This window comes from Onychostoma macrolepis, chromosome 18, assembly GCF_012432095.1.
Source record: "Onychostoma macrolepis isolate SWU-2019 chromosome 18, ASM1243209v1, whole genome shotgun sequence".
NCBI lineage: Eukaryota > Metazoa > Chordata > Actinopteri > Cypriniformes > Cyprinidae > Onychostoma > Onychostoma macrolepis.
Genome location: NC_081172.1, coordinates 24,903,071 through 24,918,051, shown reverse-complemented (window position 1 = coordinate 24,918,051; position 14,981 = coordinate 24,903,071). Strand labels below are relative to the sequence as shown.

General features: G+C 35.7%; 1 protein-coding gene and 1 long non-coding RNA gene across 3 annotated transcripts in view; both read right to left on the bottom strand.

The window, feature by feature from the left end:
* The window catches only part of atosa (atos homolog A), a 37,292-nt gene extending 33,879 nt beyond the window's left edge, over positions 1-3,413 (bottom strand). Inside the window, exon 1 of the mRNA XM_058750843.1 lies at positions 2,599-3,413. Within this exon, the coding sequence (XP_058606826.1) occupies positions 2,599-2,710 (112 nt within the window). The 5' untranslated portion in view covers positions 2,711-3,413. The remainder of the gene's footprint in view (positions 1-2,598) is intronic.
* A 2,275-nt stretch (positions 3,414-5,688) lies between these two features.
* LOC131524104 (uncharacterized) lies at positions 5,689-8,895 on the bottom strand. 2 transcript variants are annotated; one of them, XR_009266918.1, is made up of 7 exons: positions 8,826-8,895; positions 8,395-8,513; positions 7,627-7,777; positions 7,301-7,522; positions 7,013-7,195; positions 6,838-6,915; positions 5,689-6,057 (listed from the first exon to the last, which is right to left on the bottom strand). It is a non-coding gene; the product is annotated as an uncharacterized LOC131524104 (long non-coding RNA). The 2 variants fall into 2 exon arrangements; XR_009266919.1 differs by lacking the exon at positions 7,627-7,777.
* Between the last annotated feature and the right edge of the window lie 6,086 nt (positions 8,896-14,981).

Below are 14,981 nucleotides of genomic sequence, written 5' to 3'. Positions count from 1 at the left end.
TTAGCAAAACAGTTAACCATTAAGCAAGGCTCGTGATTGGCTGTTTGCCAGTGATGTCACACACTCATGCGCACGTGCTCCACAAACTCAGCCTGAATTAACAAAGAAAGTTGATGATCAGCATCATGGTACCAACAAAGCGGAGTGGTTTGGTTTTGTCAACCGGAAACTAATCCTGTAACTCTGAATTTGTTCATCTACCATCATGGTACAGGTCCCTGAACAAGTTTTCTACATTTAGATTTGTCATGTATCCTTTGGCTTCTAGCGAAACCTGCCTACAAACTTTTCAAACAATGCTATTACTCTTATGAAGGATTTCAAAACTGGTTGGTGATAATCAAATACCTGGTAAGCCAAAACAAAGAAGCAAACAATCTGCAAACTAGCAACTATTAACAAACCTAATTTCCCATTGCATAGGGTGTATACACACATCCCTGCACTGCCCAGCTCTAGGGAAACTGTGTTGTAACCAACAGCTGTTCGACTTCAAGGCGAGACACTCCAAACTCTCCCAGCTGACTGCAGCAGGCCTGCTCCAACTGGTTATTCCAGAACTCTGACATAAATATGACATCATTTCTCCACAGAACATGCTTAAGTTCCTGGATCTACAAGCAGCTTTCCACCTCATGACATCATGGATCAAAAAACTTTTATATCACACAAACATAGAGTAAAAAGAAATCTCAGGATGCTCATCTGAATAATTTATACCATTAAGCTCTTGTATGAGATGGAATGGATTTTAAAATCACAGTTAAGGTCCAGCATTATCTCTTAAAAAAAGTGCTTAGAGTATTAAACTAATAACCCACCCAAGAAATTTTCCGAAATCTGTTTCGGAGACTTTCTCAAAAAAAAATTATAAATAAAATCCACTTTCATAATAGCAGAATTAATAATCTTCAAAACCGATGTGTTTCACAAAAGAAACAGTGAGTGACAACATTTTTTGGGTTAGCTATGCCTTTAACAATCAAATCACCTGACTGATCAAAACCACCAAAGATCAGTGCTGAATCAATAATGTTGAGCAAAGATAAAAAAAGAAAATGCATTTGTTTACAGGTCAAACAAGTGATGTTTATTGGTGTCAGCTCCAGACAAATTGATTTTCAGCTGCAATAGAGTCCAAAGGAAGCCACATGATCCTGTTACATGTCTGAGTTTATTGTGAGTGTCACCCTAGTGCCAGAAACAAGAGAGAATCTCAGAATCCCTGCTCAAAAAAGACAGCTCTTTAAAGAGGTATTCCAAATAATATGGAATAAGTTTGGTACATTGTTTTAAGTTCCAGTGTAAAGAGGAAAGAAAGCAAGAGAACGCTAGTGGAAGTGAACAACCTGCTATTTCCATCAGTGGAACAGTATGTTCCAAATAACAATAGCACAGAAGGGATGTCATATCTACTCCATAACAGTCCTATGATGGTAATCAATTCTCACTCTAAGAGCCAGACAAACCCAGAGGTCTCTAATCCATGAGGAGAAATCCAAATGAAGGAAATTACTCTGAAGGCACCTAAGGAATGCAACCAGCTCATTCCAATTTAAAGTTTATTTTTTGTAACAAACTTGTGTTCCAACAAAAATATATCTGGCTAGTCAGGCCTGTTTGTTGGCTTTTGTAAATTGGCAGTGGCAGTAGGGCAAACCACAGTCACAGGGGCCAAATTACATCTAAACATGTCTTCAGCTTGTCCAAACATGGAAGCTTAGAAAAGTACAGCAGTTAGATGGTCCATCATCTAGCTATCTTAAAATGGGCAGTTACTTAAAAAAAAAAAAAAAAGTGTTCCCTCTGAGGGCGGTATGTGATACATTTCTTACCTTTTGTTATCTGAAAGAAGAGGGACAAAGTGTTGACATGCCTGGGGGAGGGAGTGAGGACAGGTAATGTCATGCAAATCAAGGCTGAATGCCTGGTCACTAGAGTAACGCTAGTCACTTTTTCAGCTGTTCATTCCAGAGTTATTTCTTTCCGAAGAATGTTACTGACATAATGTTTTTGCTTTAACTGAACTAAACCCCAAAAAACAAACCCGTAGCCAACTAAAACAAGCCCATATCCAAAGAACACACACATGTACACAACATAAACCAAAATACTCAACAAAAACAAATATGTACCTAACAAAAAAGTGACCAAAACAAACCCATACCCCAACCCCAACAAAGGAGGCATACCCATACCCAACCAAAACAAACCCACATCCAACAAAAATAAATCTGCACCTCCCCAAAACATCAACACGTAACATAAATAAACGTGTATGTACAATAGTGTTACAGTAACTGTAGTAAATATAGAGCACGCTCTTATATAATAGAGTGGACAATTCTAAAGAGTGTGAAGGGTCGTGTGTATGCCAGCGGAAAAAAACACAAACACAACATACAGCTGATCTGGGACGCTTTGTTCCCTTCAGAAAGCGACAAAAAAACAGTGTTGCAATACAGCATCTGAACATTATCAAAGCACATGCATGAAACAATGAAACAAACACACTGCAGCGCCGTGACGTCACGAGCCACAGACCGATGGCATTCAAACACTCATGCAATCACGCATTTTCTCTTTTTTTAAATCTACCTCTGTCAGGTTTCATGTTGGTCACAGACACCGTGATCCCCTCCAGGATGCCTGCGGTCCGTCTTCCGTCTTCAGATCTTTGTTTAGACTTTAAAACTCGTCCCTTAGACATCGGTTAGCTATCGATCTGGCACAAAGCCATTCGGATATCAATGATCTTAGAGCTGTAAGATCAAACGCAGATCTATACGCGACTGTAAGTTAAAGTGCAGCGGTCTGATGAACTAGTCCATCAAAGCACCACCAGCGTTCAACCTAAATAAGCATGCAATGATCATCTCTCGTCTCGATCTAGCTAAATATCCCAAACCTCCGCTGCCTGTCGCCTCATTGCCGATGCCAAACGAGCTCCAGTGCCAACACACCAGTCTCTCAAGTGCCACTGATCTGCTCAAATTAAAGCCACATGATACGCATCGGGATCCCCTGGATCATCATCACCAACCCTACGGACAGGCAGATCAGACACTACCAAAGAACCACCAACACCATCTCCTCCTGGAGAAATGTTACGTGGCTGTGATGAGTCTGACTTCAGCCGACAAGAAGTGGCTCATAGCTCTAAACCCCCTTTTCGACCACTAGATCATAAACCCTCCCCATAAAAACACTGGAGACGGAAGGACTAAATTAACTAGCTCAGCAAACTGTCTACATGAAGCGACTGCCAAAACCTAGCGATGACAAACCCCAAACCGAACTGTTCGAGCTGTCTAAACGATATCTCGAAGATTAAATGATCAGCAGGGACAAAGCTCATGTTCTCCGTCTCTCTCTCTCTCTCTTTCGCTCTCGCTCTCTCTATCTCTGCTTGTCAAAACAAATGCAGGAGGACAGCCTCTAAGTCATGTGTCCCAACAACAGCTCGTCCCGCCCCCAGGCTAGACGTCACTTCCGCCCCGCGGCACTGGCTTGAACTCGTTACCGCAGCAACGCTTGAATTTAACCCACTTAGCTTTATCTCGTCAATCGTGGCCCACTTTTGTTCATGTCTGTGTAACACTTTATTTTGATGGTCCCTTTTGAACATTCTGTTGACACTAAGTAATGTTGCAACTATATGTCAACAAACTCTCATAAGAGTATTAGTAGACTGTCTGTATCGTATCTACTAACTCCTTATTGTGTTGGTCTCCCAACAGATTTTCTACTGACTATAAGTAACTTTGCAAGAACTTGTCAACTTAATCTAACTCTAACCCTATCAGTCAACTAATACACTACTAACACTCTAATGAGAGTTAGTAGAAATGTAGGTGCAACATTACTTATAGTCAATAGAATGTGTTAAAGGGACCATCAAAGTAAAGTGAAACCCATGTCTGAAATGTGTTTTAATGCTAAACTGGATTAACCAGTAAAGCATGAAATATAAAATAAAAGTCAGATAATTGAACCGTTAGTGAAGTCAGTTTATTGTACCTTTACACACACAAAAAAATAAAATAAATGACATATATATATATATATATATATATAAAGTTTGCATATGTTTTGATACATCAGACTTTTATGGCCCATAGGCCTATGATATAGGCTAGTGAGAATACCCTTTCAAAAATAAAGAGGTAGGCCTTAAGTAAATTTATTAAGAAAATTGAAGTATGCTTTCGAAGTAAAGTAGGCTATAACATCAATGTACTAGTAGTATGCTTTTATGTATGCTTGGGACTAAAATGTGTAGAAAAGTAGGCCTATACTGTGTACCTTACAATAATACATTTTGAGGACACAACTGGTAGGATACATAAGTGATTCTTGCAACTATACTGCTATTGAACGCTAATTTATTTATTTTTTATTTTCTTTAACCTAAATCATACCTATAGTTAACCATTTATATTATTATATATTATTATTATATAACCGTTATTTTTGCACTTTAAGTATGTCTGTCTACCCATCCTCTAAACCAGCATTTCAGGTCAGGGAGTCCTTGGATGGATGGCCAGTCCATCAGAAAGGTGCTTGCAGATAGAACTGACTATAGGGAACATTCACCTGTTGTTGATGTAGTTAATTTGTAGAATGTGTACATTAAAATACCCAATACCAAAGCCAATACACTGACATATTTTTTTTTTCCCGCAATGCATATTTAAAGTGCAAAAATAATATGCGCAACTGTAAATAATAAAAGTATTTTCATAAAGTTTAAATGTATTTGCATACTTGTTGAAATATGTTTGAAATACTACTGTATTAAATGTTACAGCACAATTCATAAAGTATATACTGTGCATCATTTAACAAGATTTAAGATAGCGTCAAGTCAGGTGCTTTGCATTGTGGTGTGTAACAGAGTGACAGAAGCGCGAGGCGTGCGGATCCATGTGCAAGCTTTTTTATTGACAGACGTGGTCAACAAATACAGGCAGGGTCGAAACACTAGCAAACAGGTATGGCACGGACAAAAAACAAGAATATTCCTAGGGCTTGCGTAGGTCATCGATCGGCGAACAAAATCCAGAGGGCTTGACAAGAAGAGTAATCCAAAAACACAAGCAATAGTCCAGACGAGGTACAGACAGAGTCCAAAACAGCAGGCAAAGGGTTAATCCAAGATACACAGGCAGGAATCAGGAAACAAGGCAATACGAAAAGACTAGACTAAACTAGAACAAGGCTCCGTAAGGCAGCTATCACTAGGAGAGTGATACACGCAGAACAATACAGGAGACTAAACAAGGCTTGCAGTCTTAGAAGAGAAGGTTCAAAAATGAACCTTTTGAGGTTCCTGGAGATTGCAACTGTGGAGGAACATTAAAGGTTCATTTTTGAACCTTTTTGAAAAGGTTCTAATTGGAACCTTCACTTAAAGGTGCATTAATGACCCTCATGGGTTCCTTTTTTAACCTTTTTCTAGATAGCAATAAAATTATTATTATTATTATACATTACTAATCCAATTTCACTATATAGACAGAACACTGTGATTGTCCACAAACTGTTTAATACATAAATATGTATTACAAACAAACCAACAAACACACAAATAAATAAACAACAATCAAACATAAATGTGTTACAAAAAAAACAACAAACACATAAATAAATAAACAACAATCAAACATAAATGTGTTACAAACACATAAATAAATAAATAAACAACAATCAAACATAAATATGTGTTACAAACAAACCAACAAACACATTAATAAATAAACAACAATCAACATCATGCATTTATATACATATACATTAATTTAATAAAAAAAAAATGGCCATTGTGGCTGGCATATTGGTTTTGGCATTATGATATATTAAACAGTTTTCAATGAATGTCAGGGTGTCTCTGAACTTTGAAGCATATTCAGTGTTGAAGATGAAGTGTAGAGCTGTGTTCACATCGTCTACTTCTCAGACCTCCTCCTCCCCTTCCATCGTTATTTCTAAAAGAGACTCTGCATTCAAGGCACGTTCCTTTATAAACAGCACCGTGTTGGGTGTATGTGGTTCCTAAACAAGGAGAAAATAATGTTATACTATAACAATATTTAGCAGTTAAAGTGAATTATTATAATTTTTTTTTAAATTAAGATTAAAAAATGAGTCAGTAATAAATCAGTAATAAATGACTATTTTTTAACCTGTCAATGTAAAAGAGGCTTTGAAAAGAAAGATGAGGCAGTGTAATCTGTATTATCAACATAATTAAGATAATAGAGAGGGTGGCAAGTAGTCATGAAAAACTACATTATGAGTTTTTTGGTTGCAAGAGTCCGTTACTAATATTATAAGTTGACATCAGTGAGAAAACAGTTAATTCTAAATATAACAAATTGTAATCAAAAGTATATGACCCATTAAAGGGATATTTTGTCATCATTTACTCTCCCTGATGTTGTTCCAAACAACCCTTTTTCTTCTGCAGAACACAAAATAAGATATTTTTAAGAATGTTAAAGAATGTCCATATGATAAAAATCACTGGGGTCCAGACATGTCAATGATTTTCAGTGACATTCTTGAAAATTTCTTTCACAAAACAAAAGAAAGTCATACAAGTTTGAAACAACATGAAGGTGAGTAAATTATGACAGAATTTAAATTTTTGTTTGAATATTCCCCTTTATTCATTCTTGCTGCTGTTACTGTGGAACATGCACGGACACAAACCGTTTCACAGAATAACCCCATAAACAAATGTTTAGAAGAAATCATAACCAGGAAAAGGGGTTGAAAAAGAAAAAAATATAGATTTAAATATTATGGATACACTGTTCCAAATGCACTCACCTCACTGATGACATGAAGAGATCTCTGACTCTCCTTTAATAGAAGTGGAAACAGCAGGACAGCAGCAAAAATTGAGACCTTAAATATAAAATGTGTTAAATTGAATATGGCATACTATGTTTCTGATAATTGTGATTCTTAGCATTACTGTTCATGTAAATCAGTGATTTATTACCTTTGTGTGCAAAACCAACGCAGATTTGTTTTTCTTCATTCAACTCAGTAACAATATCTACTCCAACTGCTCTTCTTTGGCACTCGTTGATCACTGTCTGTGCCACCAGACTCTGTCTGTGACACTTACCCCTACTGGCCTTGGCCTCTTTTGATACAAATCTTGGCCAGATAGATCATCCATCTACAAAATAAATAAATAATAGAAAAATAAACATATTCATGAAACATTCTCACTTGATAATAGAAATGTAAATATCGAAGTGTCACTTTATTTTAGCAAACCTACCTCTACAATGGCTGCCATATTTTTGATGGACTCCTGGTAAAATGATCTGTTTTCTTTGCTGAACCTGCAGCAAATTTAATTTATTTCTTCAACATTAATCAAAGGTGATCTTTCTCTTTTGGAATTTGTTTTTAAGCACATCCTCTGCCAGTCTTTACTCTCAAGAACTGGTATTTGGTAACAAGGGCTGAAGACATCTTGTTGTGTTCGCCTGTTGCATACCTGAAAATAGAGAAAAACATTTTTAGCCTCATCATTCTCTAAAATTATAAACTTACTGCATTGTGGAAATTACCATGTATATGTAAACATCTAATCAAACAGACCTTGAATTATTTTTTATCTTGTTTGCTTTGTCCTTTCAAAGAAAAAAAAATCTCTTCTCTCAAGTCTTTTTTTTTATTGCTACAATATGTTGCTACAAACAAGCAATATGTTGTCTTGAGATTGATCCAGGTGAAATATCAATAAGAAGTCCTACAAAAAAAGTTTGCAGAAAGGTGCATGTTAGTATGGTAAAAACAGCTCAATGATTTGCAAAGATCACAATATAGTTCGGCTAAACATATGCAGACACCTGACCTGACCATTACACCTAACCGAGCATCCCATTAAAAGTGGGAATGCACTGAAAGTTGCTTTGTAATAACAATGTCAACCAAATGCATAAATGTGAGAAAATTTTAAAGTCGCTAAGTTCTTCCATACATCCCATTAAATAATTAGCCTGATGGAAGAAACTGGTCCTGTGTCTAGTCGTTCTGGTTCTCAGAGCTCCGTAGCATCGACTAGACGGCAACAGTTATAATAGTTAACAATAATTAGTAGCATAAATGTGCCCACAAATTTTTAAACCCGTAGAGTAGTAACTAGAGGTCTTGCTGGCATCTCAGTCTTTAAGTTTTCTTGTAATCTTATGAATTTAACTTAATCCTTCATTTTTGGTAATATTTAAGCTTTCGTAGTCTCAGTTAGGTTCATTAAAATATCTCCATCAATTTCAGTCTGTTAAAACAACAGGAGTCATGAAATTATAGTTATAAAGGCAGTTATAAAGTACATACAAACAGTATTATTTTAATTCAACATACTACCTCGATAGGGACAATGGTGTCTCTTTTGAGAATTGATGATAATAGCGTCTGTCGTCCAGGTTCCTCACGAATGAAGTAGTGGCACGTGACCAAGCACTCAATGTAGCTCGCAGCGCCCTCTGTTGGTGAAAATAATCAATACACGAGTGCTCTGGTAAGCAGGCTAAAAATAAGAATATCTTGAAATAAAACATCTGAGAAAAGGTCTTCAGGTGTAGTAACCATGGCATATGTGGAATAATTAACTCTGGACCGGTAAACTGACTTAATATTGTGGCCACATTAACATCGTTTGTACTTAATTTTTCTACAATTCTGCGGCCCATCGTCATTTATTCATTATGAAACACACAATTATGACATTACGTAGGTGTTATTTTCATAGCTTTTCAAAAAGATCATAGTTTATTTGAAAGGTTTTGTTGTCTTACCTCAGATTTTCGTGCTGCTCCACTGAGTGCCGCTGCTTGCGCTTGAATGTTTGTTAGTAACGGTTTTTCCGCGCGACCTCTGACCTCACGCGAAACAGTTTCAGTGCTTTGCGTTGCGTTGCGTTACGCACCAAGCCCAGAAACCCTCGCCTGGTTTAAATGTTTTTGTTTTGTTTGTTTTTATTCTCAAAATCGAAACAATATAATCAAAATAGTAATAATAATAGTATAATAATGATAATGATAAAAACAACAACAATAATAAAACTAATAAGAAAAATAATATTGCTGATGAAACCTTACACAACACATAGATTTGCTTCACATTTGAAGGAGTGTTACAGAATGACATAATGGTGTTCCTCAATAATATAAACACGTGCCCAACCTGATCATGTCTAAAAGGTGTTTGCCAACCAGATTCATTTAAAATAATAATTCACTTTTGTCACTTGTTTTGTTCTGAGCTGAATTAGTAGGCTTTCTGAGATTTGAAGGTTGAATGTGAAATGTTAAAGGACGCACAGGTGTAAAATATGAAGATAGCCTATTGAATATAAAGTTTGGTCCCACTTTATTAGGCGGCCTTAACTAATATGTACTTACATTTAAATTAATAATTTGGTACAATGCACTTATTGTGTACATACATGTTTTTACATTGTACTTATATTTTTAAAAATACCTATATGTAATTACATCTGTAATTAATTTATGTAAGTACATTTATAATTACACTGTTGACCAATCCCTTACACCTTAACCCACCCTTAAACCTATCCATACCACTTAACCTGCCCCTAGCCTTACCCGTATCCCACCTCAATAGTAGCAAATGTGTTTTGCAATACAATATGAACACAATAAGTACATTGTACTTATTTTTTTGATGTAAGTACATAGTAGTTAAGGCCACCTAATATAAAGTGTGACCTAAAGTTTATTTTTAGGGGTAAGAATTTCACCCTCTCAATTTAACACAAAATAGCTTCTTGTTCATTTATGAACATAAAACTGAACTTTGATTTTTGTGATTTTTAATTTGTGTTCTAAAAATTGACAACAACATGGTGTCCTAAAGGTTATTGTGCAATTTAGAAATATGTGAGGTGCATGGGGCACAGACGAAACACATTGTATCAACTCGAGGCCTAAACATTTTGGTTGAACTTATGGAGGCCACAACTGCATCTGACATCACAATTAGTAACGGAATAAGAGTAAATTCATTAATACTGAGTTTGTGAATTAATAATTTACTAATGTAACAAGCAAATGGTGTTCTAACTGTACTCAGTCTAGTCTTTACAGTACATCTTAGAAAAGGTTCATGAAAGAACCTTAACTATGCTAGGTTCTAATATGAACCTTTTACCACAACAAAGGTTCAACAAATAACTGCTAAATAACCAGTGGATTATTATAGAACCTTTAAGTTCAACTTTGAACTTTTTGATAGCTAGAAGTTCATATTTGCACTTTAAAGTTCTTTTTTGAACTCTGAAGGTTCAATCTCTTCTAAGAGTGAAGTAGCTAACACTAAGAGAGTGCTAAACGCAAAACAATACTCAACGATCTGAACAGGATCTGAGTGGGTGTTATATAGTGTGTGTAATAGCTCTTATGTGAGCGTGTGATTAGTGACAGCTCTGTGATCAGTGCATTCAGCTGTGTATGTGCAATCAGTGCAATGGATGATGGGAACTGTATGAGTGACATGCAACAGTCTGTGTGGTTAAAGAGTCAATATGAAGGAAGGGCGACCTCTGATGGCGAGTGGACGGCAGACCATGAACCGGATTTGTGACAGTGTGAAGTGTGTTATGATATATACAGGTGCATCTCAATAAATTAGAATGTCGTGGAAAAGTTCATTTATTTCAGTAATTCAACTCAAATTGTGAAACTCGTGTATTAAATCAATGCAATGCACACATACCGAAGCAGTTTAAGTCTTTGGTTCTTTTAATTGTGATGATTTTAGCTCACACTTAACAAAAACCCACCAATTCACTATCTCAACAAATTAGAATATGGTCACATGTCAATCAGCTAATCAACTCAAAACACCTACAAAGGTTTCCTGAGCCTTCAAAATGGTCTCTCAGTTTGGTTCACTAGGCTACACAATCATGGGGAAGACTGCTGATCTGACAGTTGTCCAGAAGACAATCATTGACACCCTTCACAAGGAGGGTAAGCCACAAACATTCATTGCCAAAGAAGCTGGCTGTTCACAGAGTGCTGTATCCAAGCATGTTAACAGAAAGTTGATTGGAAGGAAAAAGTGTGGAAGAAAAAGATGCACAACCAACCGAGAGAACTGCAGCCTTATGAGGATTGTCAAGCAAAATCGATTCAAGAATTTGGGTGAACTTCACAAGGAATGGACTGAGGCTGGGGTCAAGGCATCAAGAGCCACCACACACAGACATGTCAAGGAATTTGACTACAGTTGAAGTATTCCTCTTGTTAAGCCACTCCTGAACCACAGACCAACGTCAGAGGCGTCTTACCTGGGCTAAAGAGAAGAAGAACTGGACTGCTGCCCAGTGGTCCAAAGTCCTCTTTTCAGATGAGAGCAAGTTTTGTATTTCATTTGGAAACCAAGGTCCTAGAGTCTGGAGGAAGGGTGGAGAAGCTCATAGCCCAAGTTGCTTGAAGTCCAGTGTTAAGTTTCCACAGTCTGTGATGATTTGGGGTGCAATGTCATCTGCTGGTGTTGGTCCATTGTGTTTTTTGAAAACCAAAGTCACCGCACCCATTTACCAAGAAATTTTGGAGTACTTCATGCTTCCTTCTGCTGACCAGCTTTTTAAAGATGCTGATTTCATTTTCCAGCAGGATTTGGCACCTGCCCACACTGCCAAAAGCACCAACAGTTGGTTAAATGACCATAGTGTTGGTGTGCTTGACTGGCCAGCAAACTCACCAGACCTGAACCCCGTAGAGAATCTATGAGGTATTGTCAAGAGGAAAATGAAAAACAAGAGACCAAAAAACGCAGATGAGCTGAAGACCACTGTCAAAGAAACCTGGGCTTCCATACCACCTCAGCAGTGCCACAAACTGATCACCTCCATGCCACGCCGAATTGAGGCAGTAATTAAAGCAAAAGGAGCCCCTACCAAGTATTGAGTACATATACAGTAAATGAACATACTTTCCAGAAGGCCAGCAATTCACTAAAAATGTTTATTTTTTTTTTTATTGGTCTTATAAAGTATTCTAATTTGTTGAGATAGTGAATTGGTGGGTTTTTGTTAAATGTGAGCCAAAATCATCACAATTAAAAGAACCAAAGACTTGAACTACTTCAGTCTGTGTGCACTGAATTTATTTAATACATGAGTTTCACAATTTGAGTTGAATTACTGAAATAAATGAACTTTTCCACGATATTCTAATTTATTGAGATGCACCTGTAGTGCACATTTTGGTGAATGTGAAAGGTCCTTTTGGGCATTTCATGCATACCAATGAGGTGTATAATACCTGGGAAAAACTATCCATCAGAATTCACATTCATCTGAATGGCAGTTGCTAGGTTGGCACATAAGCACTCATTCAAAAACATAAAAAATAGAATGTTTTGATTTCCTGCTGACTTGAAGATTTAACATAGCCACATTTGTTTCCACATTTTGTTGAATAGCATAAAGTGCAAAAATAATAGCCTATGCACAAATGTAAATGATAAATGTTACATTTGCATAAAGAAAAACCTACAATTATACTTGCAGTATAAAACTACTAGTAGTTCACTGACAGTATTCTTCAAAGTGTGCTATATTGAGCTTGTATAGTTGCAAACATGTAAAACTAGAATTAGATTAGTATACTCAAAGTTTACTACTGTTACACTTAAAGTACACATACACTAAAAAGTGGGCCAATTTACTCAGCCACTACAAGAATAGTGCCTTGAAAATTAGTATACTTTCTACATAAAGTACACTTGGAAAATATACTTGAACTTACTTAATGAAATGAATTTAAAGTAGCGCTGTCACACGATTAATCGCGATGAATGACATCCAAAATAAACGTTTTTGTTTACATAATATACAGCGGGTAAAATAAGTATCTAAAGGAGCTGTTGACATGAAATTAAGCTATTTCACCAGCTTTATAGGCTTAAATAGCAAATTAGTTGTATAAAGTTATCAATTAAAAGGTTCCTTTTTGTCTTTTTTTATTACTAAATAATTATATGAGATTAAATAATTGTATAGAATTAATATTATATAAATTTTAATATAACATACATGCAGAGACCACTTTGAGAATAGGATTTAGAATCTAAATTATGTAAAAATGTTGATTTCTGAAACCAGGAAAAAACTTTAAAATGATGAAATATTCATAAGATTCAGCATTATTTTTAACTAAGCAAATGTTTGACATTGGCCAGGCATGTGATTTTCTTGTTTCCACTGAAGCACAAGATGATCTTTGGATCTTAAATCTTGGTGGACAACATGATCATCAAGTTTTGCCCAAGAACACACAAAATTCAAAATTTAATGCTCATTTTTAAACAATTTGTTGAACGCTCTAGTTTGTCTTTCCACTATTTAGTTAGCAATAATTGAGTTTGACTCAAGTGAATATCAGCTGACTCTTACCATGTTTAATCTCTATTAAATTTCATCTCTCCCAGGGGTTCAAGCCTCATTACAAAACTCTCCACTGTCTTTTCCCATTATTAGATAATAGCACACAGGTCATGGGTGATTGATGGAATAGAGGTTTCTTGCATGAAAGAACAAATGAATGTTCAGAGGATCGAGCTGGCTTTCATTTTTTTTTTTTTTTTTCTTTTGAAGCACAAAACATATGAGGATATATGAAGTCTTATGATTTACACACTCACTCATCTGATTTAACACACTTTCTCATGTTTTAAAAAATATTATCTTAGTAAGAGCCCACCAATCAATGATTGACATTTATCATAATTTGTCTTTGGTTTTTAGTCACAACTAACTATGTACAATGACAAACAGGAAGAGTACCAAGTGCATTTCAGCCAAAACATGTAGAGATCTAACCTGCTTAGCCAAATAAGGTCTGATTTGCAAAACCTCTTGTGATTGAAGTGTCTTTGCTTGACACACTAGGCACAGGTTCAATATTAACAGTTGCACTATGCCATCTAGTGGTCTTTATTTAGAATCACAGCTTAGAGTGGGTGGACAAAATCACTCCCATGCCATTTTAGTGTGTTCAGTGTAGCCTACGGTTTTCTGTGTAATTTTAATTTAGTTTGATTGCTTTAGAGAATATAAAACCTTGTGTTCAGTGATTAATCAGCTGACAGAGCTGGGTAGTAACTGATTAAATGTAATCTGGATTACGTAATCAGATTCCAAAAATTAAGTACTTGTAATTAGAGTAAATTACATTTTAAAATACTCATAATCAGACTACAGTTACTTTTTTATTGATTACATGATTTGATTGATTCATAATTTATTGATTCTCTCTAATTCCTATTTTTTATCTTTTAAATTTTCCTTTCTAAAATAGTCTACCGCTTATATACACTCAGAAAGTGCAGTTTTGTGGACATTCACACATAGACTAGTCATAAGTCAGGTGGCGACACAGCATTTGACCAATGGATTTACCAAAATCATTTCAGGTTTAAGAAGTGTTTCAACATTGCCTCAACTACTGATGAACACATTCATTTTTATTTGAATGATCACTCAGTAGGTTATTTAACCATTTATTATGTATTATTGAAAGGCATTTGTCATTAAAATGCACAAATTCTCATTATTTCTTATTTGCAGACATTCTTAAACTTTTTGGCATCTGAACCTCTTTCACCTAATATATTTACTTTAAAGGGCTGGTCAATCAGCAGTTCTGTAAAAGACAATATCTCCCTTTGCTTTGAACTTTGAGCATCGTAACTTTGCAGATGTTGTTATGCTCAAACAGCAACATTACACACTAACTAAAGTTAAAAAAGTGAAATCATAATCAATGACAATGAGATTTTAAAATAAATATTTTAATAATTAAGTATAATTTTTGCATGTTCACAGTTCTCTGACATTGGTTAATGCATATGGCGTGCAGGTAAACATAAAATATTTCTTATTTTTTTAGTAAGTGAATTATTTTGATTATTTTTAAATGATT